This window comes from Alosa sapidissima, chromosome 10, assembly GCF_018492685.1.
Source record: "Alosa sapidissima isolate fAloSap1 chromosome 10, fAloSap1.pri, whole genome shotgun sequence".
Classification (NCBI taxonomy): Eukaryota; Metazoa; Chordata; class Actinopteri; order Clupeiformes; family Clupeidae; genus Alosa; species Alosa sapidissima.
Window position 1 is genome coordinate 28,444,425 of NC_055966.1, and position 12,500 is coordinate 28,456,924.

The window sequence follows — 12,500 nt, forward strand, 5'->3', positions numbered from 1 at the left end:
CATTAGCGTGAGCACATCTTAACAGCCTAGCGTCTTTACTGTATGGATATGAATCACATAACAGACTACATCAAATGTGAATGTGTGTTTGCACTCTTTCATTGATGGTTGCCCAGGCAATGCCTGCCTTTGGTTGCCCAGGTGATAGACTACATCAAGTGTGCATGTGTGTCTGCACCGGGTCGTACTGCGGCGTAACTCAGTGCGAGCAGAAAAGAACAAATCCATGCCAGACCTGGGCCACGTCTGTGCCAGACCCAGCTGCTCTGTGCCCAGCTGACTGTGCCTGTGTGTCCAGTAGATGGCAGCACCTCGGACATCTCGGCCTCGGTTGCCCAGGCGATGCCCATCCAGGCGCGTAACTACCACAAGAGCATCTCGGAGAACAAGGAGATCGTCAAGCTGGTGTCTGTGCTCAGCACCTCAATCAACTCCACCAAGAAGGTCAGTGGGTTAGGCCTCACGTCTGGAGGCACAGCGCTCTCTCTCTCTCTCTCTCTCTCTCTCTCTCTCTCTCTCTCTCTCTCTCTCTCTCTCTCTCTCTCTCTCTCTCTCTCTCTCTGTCTATCTCTCTCTCTCTCTCTCTGGCCTGCTGTCTCGGCGATGGCTGACAGGCTGTCTGGGGCTACATACTCTGTGACATTATAGAATACACTCACATGGGCTGACAAAGTATCTAGAATCAATCATGAGAGTTTTTCAATAACATGTTGCAAAGTTGTTAGAGACTAAGTAGTGATATAAGTATAACAGAACTATGATGGTACACCGTATAATTATATTAATTACAGGCAGTTTTATTTGGATTAGAATGTATGATTAGATTATATATTGCCATGTGCTCAGGAGAATGACAGCCACTAATTCATTGCACAGTAAATGTGTAATGTACATTACAATTTGTTTTGTTTGTTTTAAGAACAGAAAAATACAGCATAGGTTAAATTGCTTACAGGCTCTGTTTGTTCTACAAACATGTTATCTAATAGACACCTATATTTCTAGACATGAGGTTAATAGGCTAATATTACATCATTGTTTGTATATATTGTAATGTAATTTCAAAGGATATTATGCACTGGTGAGATCATTCTGCTACTCTTAAAGACTGCTGTGTTTATGTTTATGATGTCTGCTAAGTTTTACAAGACATGTCATGAGCAAAATTAACAGTGAATGTCTGTGTCTCAAACGTGCACACTTCAAATACTTAGTTTAAGTATATAGTGCAGATATTGGGATAATACTAACCATCGAAAAGTGGTAAGTGTTCAGTGAGTGCACACTAGCAGTGTACTGATGGAAGTATGTGGTTTGAGACACAGCCAATGTCATGGCCAAGGATTTTCTGTTTTGGATATATACGTTTGACCAATCACGGTCTAGGTGGGTCAATTCAGGCATCAGTCTCAAAGGGTCTTTAGGGGGAAAGAACCAATCCTGAGCACCTGGGGGTGGGACAATTCTTAATCAGCAGCCTATAGCAGGTGAACAGGGTGTGGAGAGGGGGTGGGCCCTGATAGATCCCAATTCCAGAAATGAGAAAGAAGGTATGAAGTCATGTTTAAACCTGTTTCAATGAGGGCTTAATTAAAGGGCATGAGGGCATTTTTCAGTGTAGTTTAGAGGAGCAGAGAAGTGATTTAGGGGTGGTATAAACTGGAGACTGTATTTAATGAGCATGTTTTGATTCTATATCCACTCCACATTATTTGTTTTCTTGTATTTTCATGATTTCATTCATCTTGCTGTTTCTGTGAGGAGAAAAAACACAAACAGTTTTTCAAGTCACTTTTGCTGAAAAGTATTTGGTAGATAGATATGAGTTGTTTTGGTAAGGACGTGTTTGGAATATGAAGAGACAACGGTGTTCAGAAAAAGGTCATACTGTGACAGTGACAGATGACACTTTTTTTGTGACTTTTTTGCCTTTTTTTCTCTAAGAAAAGTCAGCATCAAATCATGTCTTCAGAGAAATGGACTGTTTCAAAGGGACACATTCAGAGTCTATCTGTGTGTGTGTGTGTGTGGGTGTGTGGGTGTGTGTATGTGTGTGTGTGTGTGTGTGTGTGTGTGTGTGTGTGTGTGTGTGTGTGTGTGTGTGTGTGTGTGTATGTGCGTGTGTGTGTGTGTGTGTGTGTGCGCATGTGTGGGTGGGCGGGTGGGTTGGTGTGAATCACCACAGTGATAAACAGCCCTGACTGTAAGCCAGTCACTGAAACTACACAGACGTGTCATTTCCCAGACTGGAACACTAAGGAGAGATTGCAGTCATCTACCAAAAAGAACAATAATGGATTTATATTCAATTCTGCAGACGGTGAATTACCAGTAACACAGTGGCCTTCAATTACTTGTACAGTATGTGTAAACTGTGGCCTTACTTTGTAGGTTTTATTTCTTTTTCAGTATTTGTTTCTAAGAATATGATGGAGAAGTGCCCTGTTGCCTGTGTCTACTAAGTTTTGGACTTTTGCTCTTTGGAAAGTCACTGCAAGCAACACATCCAGCACCCCACCTGGTCCGCAGCAGAGGATCAAGGGATGGGAATGTCTAGGACCATCGTTGTTACAGTAATGAGCTTTGGGCCCCCAGACACACTCAGGAGTGCCACCACTGCGCTTTCTCTGGCCAGTCCAGACCAGACCGGTCACTGCGTCCCTGGGGAGTCTGATGACTCAGCAGACACTGGCTGGACTGTGGCGCAGTACCACCTCCTAAAGGTTTCCTTGACAACTCTCTCTGAGACTTCATTATATTCTTCTCCCTAGCAGTCGGATCGGGTTTTACATGGTAAATCACTCTTGCAGTATATACCTGCAGTCATAATGCTGTTGAGTCCCTGGTCCTCCTAGTTTTAGGAGTCATAAGAGGAAGTGTTCATAGCGACGTCGCTTTTTGATCCTTCGATGTCGGCTCTTCCTATCATTGTGAAGCAGAATTCACCAAGCGTTGGATTGTTCACCCACTAATAGGAAACGTGAGCTGGGTTTAGACCGTTGTGAGACAGGTTAGTTTTACCCTACTGATGATGTGTTGTTGCAATGGTAATCCTGCTCAGTACGAGAGGAACCGCAGGAAAAAAAGCGGACTCACTTTTGTAAAAGTTTTCCAGAGCACTCAAGGAGACTCCTCTCAAGGAGAAAATGTCACTGTATTCAGAGCTGAGCATCTAACAAACAAAGCTGGAAGGTAAAATCAACTTCACATGAGACATTGATTCATAAGGCTCATGAGGAAGTGGACAGTCAGACCATCTGGTCATCAGATTGGATATTCGTCTTGCTGCCCAGCTAAGGCCGCAGATAAGCCACAACAGTTTGGGGATTCACAAACTCATCCCTTTGGTCTGGCAGACCACACTTAACTCATCATGATTCCTCTGGGACAAATGGACACAGCTCTCTATCTGGCCACTTGGTTCAGCTTTGTGCAAATAATTATTCTCTTTCCGTTTAGAAGACTGGGCTTCTCGTGCATGTGTTAGAATGTAGTTTATTTTTAAATATACACAGGAGAGATGTTAACTTCCTTGTGCTATAGGTAGGGGATTTCACGTGGCGGCCAATCTACAACCAAGCCTGTTTAGGGTCAGAACCAGAATCACTAACAAATCACAAATCACTAACAAAAACAGAACAGAACAGAGCATTTCACTGGGGTTATCAAGCAGGCACCTTCCTTCATAGGTGTTTCATTGGCCCACGACACCTCCAGAAGGCTCAACAGTGGTGCCTGGCGTCCCAGACTCACCCCCCTCCACACTCATGATGGGTCCTCAACCAATAAATACCGACAACGAACCAAACCAGACCAGACAACACGAAATCACCAACAGAGCAGCCTCTGTGTGCAACAAATAGGTTTCACCAGTAGTACATATTATGTTTTCCTTGTGTTCATTGGACCTGAGTGAAATGCTCTTGAGTACACTGACACCTAGGGATGCTTACGTTTTATGCCACAATTATATAACAGCATTATGCCACAATTCTGGTTTTAATATCATCTTCAAATTCATTTTTAAGTAGTTAGCTCACTAGTTTAAGCCCGAAAACTCTTACTTACTGTATTGCTTTTCATTGAATGTCATGAGATGAGGTGAATGCTCTTAAGTGCTCTGACAGCTTAACCTACTTCCTCAGCTAAACTAATGATCTCTTGTTCAATCGGGACACTATTTTCTCCTTACATGTCTGTTCAGGTCACACAGTTTGGGTCTCTGGGGTTTGTTGTGTCCACAGGAGGTGTTGAATGCGCTGGAGCGTTTTGGCCGCTACCACCACATCTGGAGGAGAGACCGGGGGGAGACCATTCGCAAGTTCAGCCAGGGAACACCGCTGCTGTCTGAGTTTGAGTCGCAGATCCTCTACTACCGGGATCTGGAGCAGGAGATCAATGCTGAGCCCGAGTTCATCACTGTCGGGGCTCTCGCTCTCTACACAGGTACGCTCTCACCCTCCACACAGGTACTCTCTCACCTCGGCACAGGTACGCTCTCACCTTCACACAGGTACGCTCTCACTTCCACACAGGTACACTCTCACCTCCACACAGGTAATGCACTCACCTCCACACAGGTTACGCACTCACCTCCACACAGGTACGCTCTCACCTCCACACAGGTACGCTCTCACCTCCACACAGGCCCTCTACTCTCTCACCTCCACACAGGCCCTCTACATAGGTGAGCAGTTAGAGATCACCGTTTAGACTCTCGCAGGTCTACCATAGGGTACGCCACACACACTAACTGATACTAGGACAGACTTAATAATGGAGCATGACTGCCTTATTTTGGAAGGGTTAATCATTTGTTTTTGTGTTGAATCTTTGGCTGGGACATCATGTTGTGTATTCTGTTCCACCAAACTGAAGATCCAGAAGCTTTTTCTCTGGTGGCTCCGTTTTTGGCTGGCTGTTGCTCTGAGCCTGTTTTAGACCTCCTGTCACAGTCTTTCAGATGTCTGGAGGATGAAAAGATGGGGTAGGAGGGATTTTAATCAGAAGACTAACAGCTCTCCTCTCTTCTCATCACCAGTGTCCTCATTAGCATACATGCTGCAAGATTTCTAAATGAAATGTCCCACTTGGGCCACAGTAGGTGTGAAATGGAAAACCGGTGGGGGGCATGGAGTGTTACTGCATCCATAATTATTGTTGGATCTTGACTCTGTTTCGTGTGTGTCCCCAGCTGACCTGAAGATGGCACTCACGGCCGAGACCAAGAGCTGGATGGTGGACTACGGACACCACTGCAACCGCAAGTACCGGACGGAGATGGAGCAGATCTTCACTTTCGTGGAGGAGGCTGGGAAAAAGCTCAACCGGCAGATCAAGGACCTGGACGACATTCGCATTGCCATGGCGTCACTGAAGGAGATGAGGGAACATCAGATCTCCATTGATTTCCAAGTCGGGCCCATCGAGGCAAGACGCTCCACGCACTGTCCTCTGTCCTTCTCCCGGATGATGCTCAGGCGTTCTAGTGCATAGTACATTGTACATAGTCTAGTACAGTATGTGAAGACTAATGCATGAATACAAAATCACAAAGCAATAAACACAATCATTTGTTGTTATAATCCTCCAAAACAGCCTTTATCCAAATATGATCATATATGAAACTTCTGTTTGAAAGTTCTATTAGTGTTTCCCAAAGGCAAATAGTTACAGCCTAGACTCTTGAAACCAGTCACACAGTATCTGCATTTGCGGCTTGACCAAACCCCCCTGTCCTCCCATATGATGCGTTCCCAGCCTCTGCCCTCTCTGATAGGATTCCTATGCAATGCTCTACAAGTGTGAGCTGCTTCAAGAGCAAAGCACAAATGGGCAAAGTTGCCTAATTGTTGCCCCAATGTACAAATAGTTCCCAGATCATTTCAGCCTTGCTGTTGTCATACCAGTGACAGTGTCTAGCTTTGTATTTGACGAACTTCTCTTTTCCAACTCCTCCCCCTCTATCAACTCCTCCCCTTGACCCCTGACATCTGTCCTCTGCCGTCTTGACCCCTGTGGTAGGAGTCATACGCCATGCTGCACAAGTACGACCTGCTGGTGGCCAAGGAGGAGGTGGAGAAAGTGGACACGCTGCGCTACAGCTGGGAGAAGCTGATGGCCCGCGGCACCGAGGTCCAGAACCAGCTGGGGGCTCTGCAGCCCAACTTCAGGGGCGAGCTCATCAGCAACGTGCGCACCTTCGTCCAGGACTGCGCCCACTTCTATCAGGACTATGACAAGGTGACCACAGCTCTGGAACAGGCAGTTGCATGTTTTTCTTAAAGGCGCAGTCCTTAATTCTTAGTAGAATTTATTTGTCAGATTCAGCCAATTAATTTAATTCTCAGATGGTTCAAAAAAAAGGAGAAAAAAACGGTGGCTCTTTATAAATGTGAATCAGACATAGGGGCTCAGACTGAGCCATAAACTATTCCAGCACATTATTTCAGAAACATGGAGAGGAGAGGTACAATTTAATTGGCTGTTGAGCTCAAATATCAGAATCACTGACTGTGCCTTTAGGTTGAGGCCTGTGTAAGACAGGGGTTCTCAATTTGTTTGGTTCCAAGGACCCCTTTTGGGGAACATTTTTGTCAGAGGACCCCCTCATAACCGTAACAATTAAGCATGTATTCTCTGAAACTGCAAGTATTCTCTGAAACTGTGGCCAGGTCCATTATCCTGTGTAACTTGGTCTTTTGTCAATTTGGGATTTTACATAGCTTGCCAACGTAGACTGACTGAATCATTTCTACACACTCATCAGCTAGCTAGTTGACAAATAAGCAGCAGTAGGGGTGGTTCTTCATGACCTAAGTGAAGTTTAATGTTAAATGTCAATGTTGGTGGGAGCACATAGACACAATTTGCTTGTTTTATGGGTGAAAACAGGCGTCATCGGTCAATATTATTTTTTAAAATGATAAACCTCAACTTTTATCATTTAAAGCTAATTATTTTGCGGACCCCTTGACTATGGGTTGCAGACCTCACTTTAAGAACCACTGGTGTAAGGTCTACAAGCACTATATGCACAAATCATAATCAATCTTCGATCCTAATCAATATAAGTGCTTTTAAAAGCATGTATTTCATCTCTATGTATTTCAAAAGTTGTAACTACGCTGTACTACATTGTTACAAAACTAATACATATAAGTGTGGGCCTTAATGAAAATGCAGCTGTCTCTGCTCTGCCTGACTAAAGAGATTTCTCCCCTGCTGTTCACAGGATGGGCCTATGGTTGTTGGACTAGCTCCTCAAGATGCAAGTGATCGGCTCATCATGTTCCAGGTATTATGGGATCCAATATAAATGCGATTATATGATATACGAATACAATCCAATCCAGATGGCTGTTGTCTCACTGGTTAAAATATGTATGTATTCCAGGGTCTTACAGAAATATCATCATACTTGCCCTGGCATTTCATTTTTTTCTTTCACATTTTCATTTTGTTCTTGTTGCTTTTTCTCCCAGAACCGCTTTGATAACCTCTACCGGAAGTATATCACCTATACGGGAGGAGAGGAGCTCTTTGGGCTTCCTGTTACCCAGCATCCTCAGCTGCTGGAGATCAGGAAGCAGCTGACCCTCCTCCAGAAGCTCTATGGACTCTACAACAATGTCATCGACACAGTGAACAGCTACTACGACATCCTGTGGGCAGACATCCACATCGAGAGGATCAACAACGAGCTGCTGGACTTTCAGTCTCGGTGAATAAATGGCAGAGGAAGAGCAATCATTTAAGTTGTATTTACAGTCCTACTGTGTGTGTGTGTGTGTGTGCGTGTGTGTTTGTGAGAGAGAGAGAGAGAGAGAGAGGAGAGAGATGCACACTTATTGCATACAATATGCACTGAAATTAAGTCTGCAAAGCCCCCTCAAGGTCCCTTAAAGCCCCCTTAAAGACATAGTTCTGCCATTTCAATGAAACAAAAACACAACAACTGAACCACTTTGGTCCTCCACAGCTGCCGTAAGCTTCCCCGGGCCCTGAAGGAGTGGCAAGCCTTCCTGGACCTGAAGAAGACCATTGACGAATTCAGCGAGTGCTGCCCTCTACTGGAGCTGATGACCAACAAGGCCATGATGCCTCGCCACTGGCGCCGCATCACCGAGCTGACAGGCCACGGCTTCGAGGTGGAGGCCGACACCTTCAAGCTCCGCAACATCATGGAGGCGCCACTCCTCAAGTATAAGGAGGAGATTGAGGTACGGCCACAAACAGAGGGTCCTGTCTGAAAGCTCTGTTAAAACAGCAACGCTAAAATATTCAGCAGATATGTCAGGATGGGCACAGAGTGTTCCTTAAGAGCTTCACCCACAAAATATCTGGAGCCGCTGTGGTTTCCTGGGGGTCGCTAAGTGTAAAATGGGAAATCTTCACGATTAAATATTTAAACATAAATATTTGATGAACATCTTGATGAACACTTTGGGGATGTCAAGTGTGTTGGATGGCGCCTGTGGTCTTGGTGGTGCTGCTCCTTCTGTTTTGGTCAGATACCTTGCCTGCGGTAACCTTCCTGATGTTTGTTTTGTGTTGTGTTGTGTTTGTATTTATGGTGTGTTTGCGTTGTATTTGTGTTGTGTTGTCCTGTATTTATGTTTGTGTTTGTTTTGTGTTGTTGTGTTGTGTTGTTGTGTCTGTTTGTGTTTGTGTTTGTGTTGTATGGTGGTTCATGTTTATGTTTATGTTTATGTTTATGTTTATGTTGTGTTGTGTTGTATTGTGCTGTGTCTGCGCTGTGTCTGTGTGGTTCCTCAATGCTGTTGTCTGTCGATGGGCCTCCTCCTCCCAGGACATTTGCATCAGTGCAGTGAAGGAGCGCGATATTGAACAGAAGCTGAAGCAGGTGATTGCCGAGTGGGACAACAAGACGTTCACCTTCGCCAACTTTAAGACCCGCGGGGAGCTGCTGCTGCGGGGAGACAGCACCTCGGAGATCATCACCAACATGGAGGACAGCCTCATGGTGCTTGGGTCGCTCATGAGCAACAGGTACGTCTCAAACACACCAAAACACACCAGAACACACACACACACACACACTAACAATAATAAAAAACTGTCAAACTGTCAAAGTAACAACTGCCAAAGAGCAGTCTCTATAGTATAGTAGCCTCAACCTGTGCCAGGATATTTTGACAATGTTTGATAGATTGCCAAAATGCAAATGAACAGTCCCGTGTGAGAAATGAACAGAATGCTTGAGAGTTTGACTACAACTGCAAATACAATCTCTTTCCCCCTCCATTTCCCACAAAGCAAATAGCGGATGATGCGGTTCATTTGTTCTCCAGTCAATGTTGTTCTCCTTCCATGTTAACACTGCATATCTCCCACTGTTGATTTACACACACACACACACACACACACACACACACACACACACACACACACACACACACACACACACACACACACACACACACAGGTACAACACCCCCTTCAAAGGCCAGATTCAGAAGTGGGTGCAGAACCTCTCCAACACCACCGACATCATAGAGAACTGGATGACTGTGCAGAACCTCTGGATATATTTGGAGGCTGTGTTTGTGGGCGGCGACATTGCTAAGCAGCTGCCAAAAGTAAGTGTTAATAGACACATACAGTGTAGCATTGATTGTGCTGTGAAGTCCATTTAAGATGGAGTTAAAAAAAGGGAAAATAAAACAGATAAACCCCACCAAAACCATAGCCTCGTTGGCAGGGGTAATTAAAACAGATAAACCCCACCAAAATCATAGCCTCGTTGGCAGGGGTAATTAATAGGAATGAGCTGCTGTGTGCAGGAGGCCAAGCGTTTCTCCAACATCGATAAGTCGTGGGTGAAGATCATGACGCGAGCCCATGAGATGCCCAACGTGGTGCAGTCCTGTGTGGGGGACGAGACCATGGGGCAGCTGCTGCCTCACCTGCTGGAACAGCTGGAGATCTGCCAGAAGTCCCTCACCGGGTCAGTCACACACACACAAAACACACACATTCATGTGTGTACATGCACACGCGTGCACACACACATGCACACACGCACGCACACACACACACATCACACATCACACACGGCTCCTCACGAATCACACACACACTGCTCTCCACGGGGTCTGTCACCTTCACGACATACACACACACATACACACACACACACACAAACGGCTCTAATCATTAATCACATAAAGTGACATAACACAGTTTCTCATGGGGTCAGTCTCACAGTCTCACACTCACACAATAGAGATTCCTCACACATAAACTCTCACAGCACACACAGTTCATCACCAGAAAATGTACACACTCTCACAAGAGATAAGCTTCCTCTCTGAGTCAGTTATGTACTCACTGGGTATGTGTGCAAAAGCTCTTAAAGATAATCTGAAAAGAATTAATATACAATATGAGTTTGGCCAGTTTCATCTTCATACACCCCCTTGAGCGTATTGTGTGTGTGTGTGTGTGTGTGTGTGTGTGTGTGTGTGTTTGCAGCTATCTGGAGAAGAAGCGTCTGCTGTTCCCGCGCTTCTTCTTTGTATCGGACCCCGCCCTGCTGGAGATCCTGGGCCAGGCGTCGGACTCCCACACCATCCAGGCCCACCTGCTCAACATCTTCGACAACATCAAGTCTGTGCGCTTCCATGACAAGGTGCGTAGTGTCCTGCCTCCCCTGGCCAATTCTTACCTCACTGTCTCTCCATTTCAGCAGTCATGTCTCTCCTGACTGTGTTTGATTTGAATGGTTCACACATGTGAACTCTTCTTCAGGTGAAACAAACACTTAAAATTTTTAAAAATCCTAAACTCTAAATCCTAAATTCCCCTTAGTCATCATCAACATGCATGTTGATGTAAAGGAAGGTTAACTTCAGTTGTTTTGTTACCTTGACTTAAACTAACAGTACAACTGTTTGACTTTATTTGAGGTTTGTTTTTAAAGGTTTTTGTTTTGAAATTATGTTCAATTCATTTCAATGGTATATGGACACACAAAAACTGACTGATGATTGCTCTCTCTGATTGGTGTGTTTCCTCGCTGACTGATGAATACTCTCTCTGATTGGTCTATTTCCTCACTGACTGATGAATGCTCTGATTGGTCTATTTCCTCTCTGAATGATGAATACTCTCTCTGATTGGTCTATTTCCTCTCTGACTGATGCATGCTCTCTCTGATTGGTCTGTGTCCCCAGATGTATGACCGGATCCTGGCCATCTCATCCAGAGAGGGGGAGACGGTGGAGCTGGACCGGCCTGTGACGGCCGAGGGAAACGTGGAGGTGTGGCTCAACGCTCTGCTGAAGGAGTCGCAGCGCTCGCTACACCTGGTCATCCACCAGGCGGCGCTAGCCATCCAGGAGAGCGGATTCCAGCTCATCGACTTCCTGGACTCGTACCCGGCACAGGTACCTTTCGACTGCAGCCCTGCCCCGCAAACGTTCCGTCCAGGAGGCATGATATCAAGGCGAGCAGTGGTGTCTCATATATTGGAGTCGGTCAGTCAGTACTGTGTGGTCTCCATGTTAGGTTGGTCTGCTGGGGATCCAGATGATTTGGACCAGGGATGCAGAGGAGGCCCTGACCAACGCCCGCTACGACCGCAAGATCATGCCGAAGACCAATCAATCCTTCCTGGAGCTGCTCAACACCCTGATCGACATGACCACCAGAGACCTGGGGCCGGTTGAGCGCACCAAGTACGAGACCCTCATTACCATCCACGTGCACCAGAGGGACATCTTTGATGACCTGGTGAGTGGAGAGAGAGAGGAACGGTTGTATGAATCCCAGAGGTGGACCCGCTGGTAAAAATAAGGAAGTGCACAGGCAGAAGGAACACATGGCAGGACTTGTAATTTAAGTAAAGTCAGGCAATGAGCAAAGAGCTTGTGCATGAACTAAAGCTATCACATGGTGTATTGGAACTGACCCCTCAATGTATTGTGGATGTTTCTCATGGTGTTGGATTAGGATATAGATGTTGCCATCCACTAGCTCTGATATTCAGTGGACATCCACTAGCTCTAATATTCAGTGGACATCCACTAGCGATAATATTCAGTGGACATCCACTAGCGATAATATTCAGTGGCCATCCACTAGCGATAATATTCAGTGGATCTCGTGATAGGACATGTTTTTGGAAATTGACTCTGATCTGCAAATGGCTTGAGAGTTTGAACTTCATTCGTTTTTTAGCAGTTGTGAAAGATTTGCTCTTAGCTTTTCTGTGTCGTCAGTGCAATACCTAAATAGCTGAGTCATTTTAGTGAATTCCTTAACTACAGTTGTCCTCTGCTATGTTTTACATTGGAAATATCTTCTCATAATATTTAGCCTGACGTAGTCATACTCAATTCTAGTCAGAATATGAGTCTGATACTGCTCCGTTGGGACATAATTATGTGGCGTGTTTCAACCGATACGGGGGGGAATGCCTCTGCACTCAATTGGATAGACCTAACCAATCAGAGCAACAAAATAGCTTACCATGA

At 45.4% G+C, this 12,500-nt stretch overlaps 1 protein-coding gene across 1 annotated transcript in view; it reads left to right on the forward strand.

Annotated features, from left to right (window-relative positions):
* Window positions 1–12,500, forward strand: part of dnah5 (dynein, axonemal, heavy chain 5) — a 131,691-nt gene that overhangs the window by 26,627 nt on the left and 92,564 nt on the right. The window contains 13 exon segments of the mRNA XM_042107846.1: window positions 302–444; window positions 4,245–4,446; window positions 5,195–5,430; window positions 6,025–6,243; window positions 7,235–7,297; window positions 7,485–7,723; window positions 7,982–8,222; window positions 8,813–9,012; window positions 9,449–9,602; window positions 9,807–9,970; window positions 10,498–10,654; window positions 11,199–11,411; window positions 11,533–11,757. Of these exon segments, the coding sequence (XP_041963780.1) occupies window positions 302–444; window positions 4,245–4,446; window positions 5,195–5,430; window positions 6,025–6,243; window positions 7,235–7,297; window positions 7,485–7,723; window positions 7,982–8,222; window positions 8,813–9,012; window positions 9,449–9,602; window positions 9,807–9,970; window positions 10,498–10,654; window positions 11,199–11,411; window positions 11,533–11,757 (2,456 nt within the window).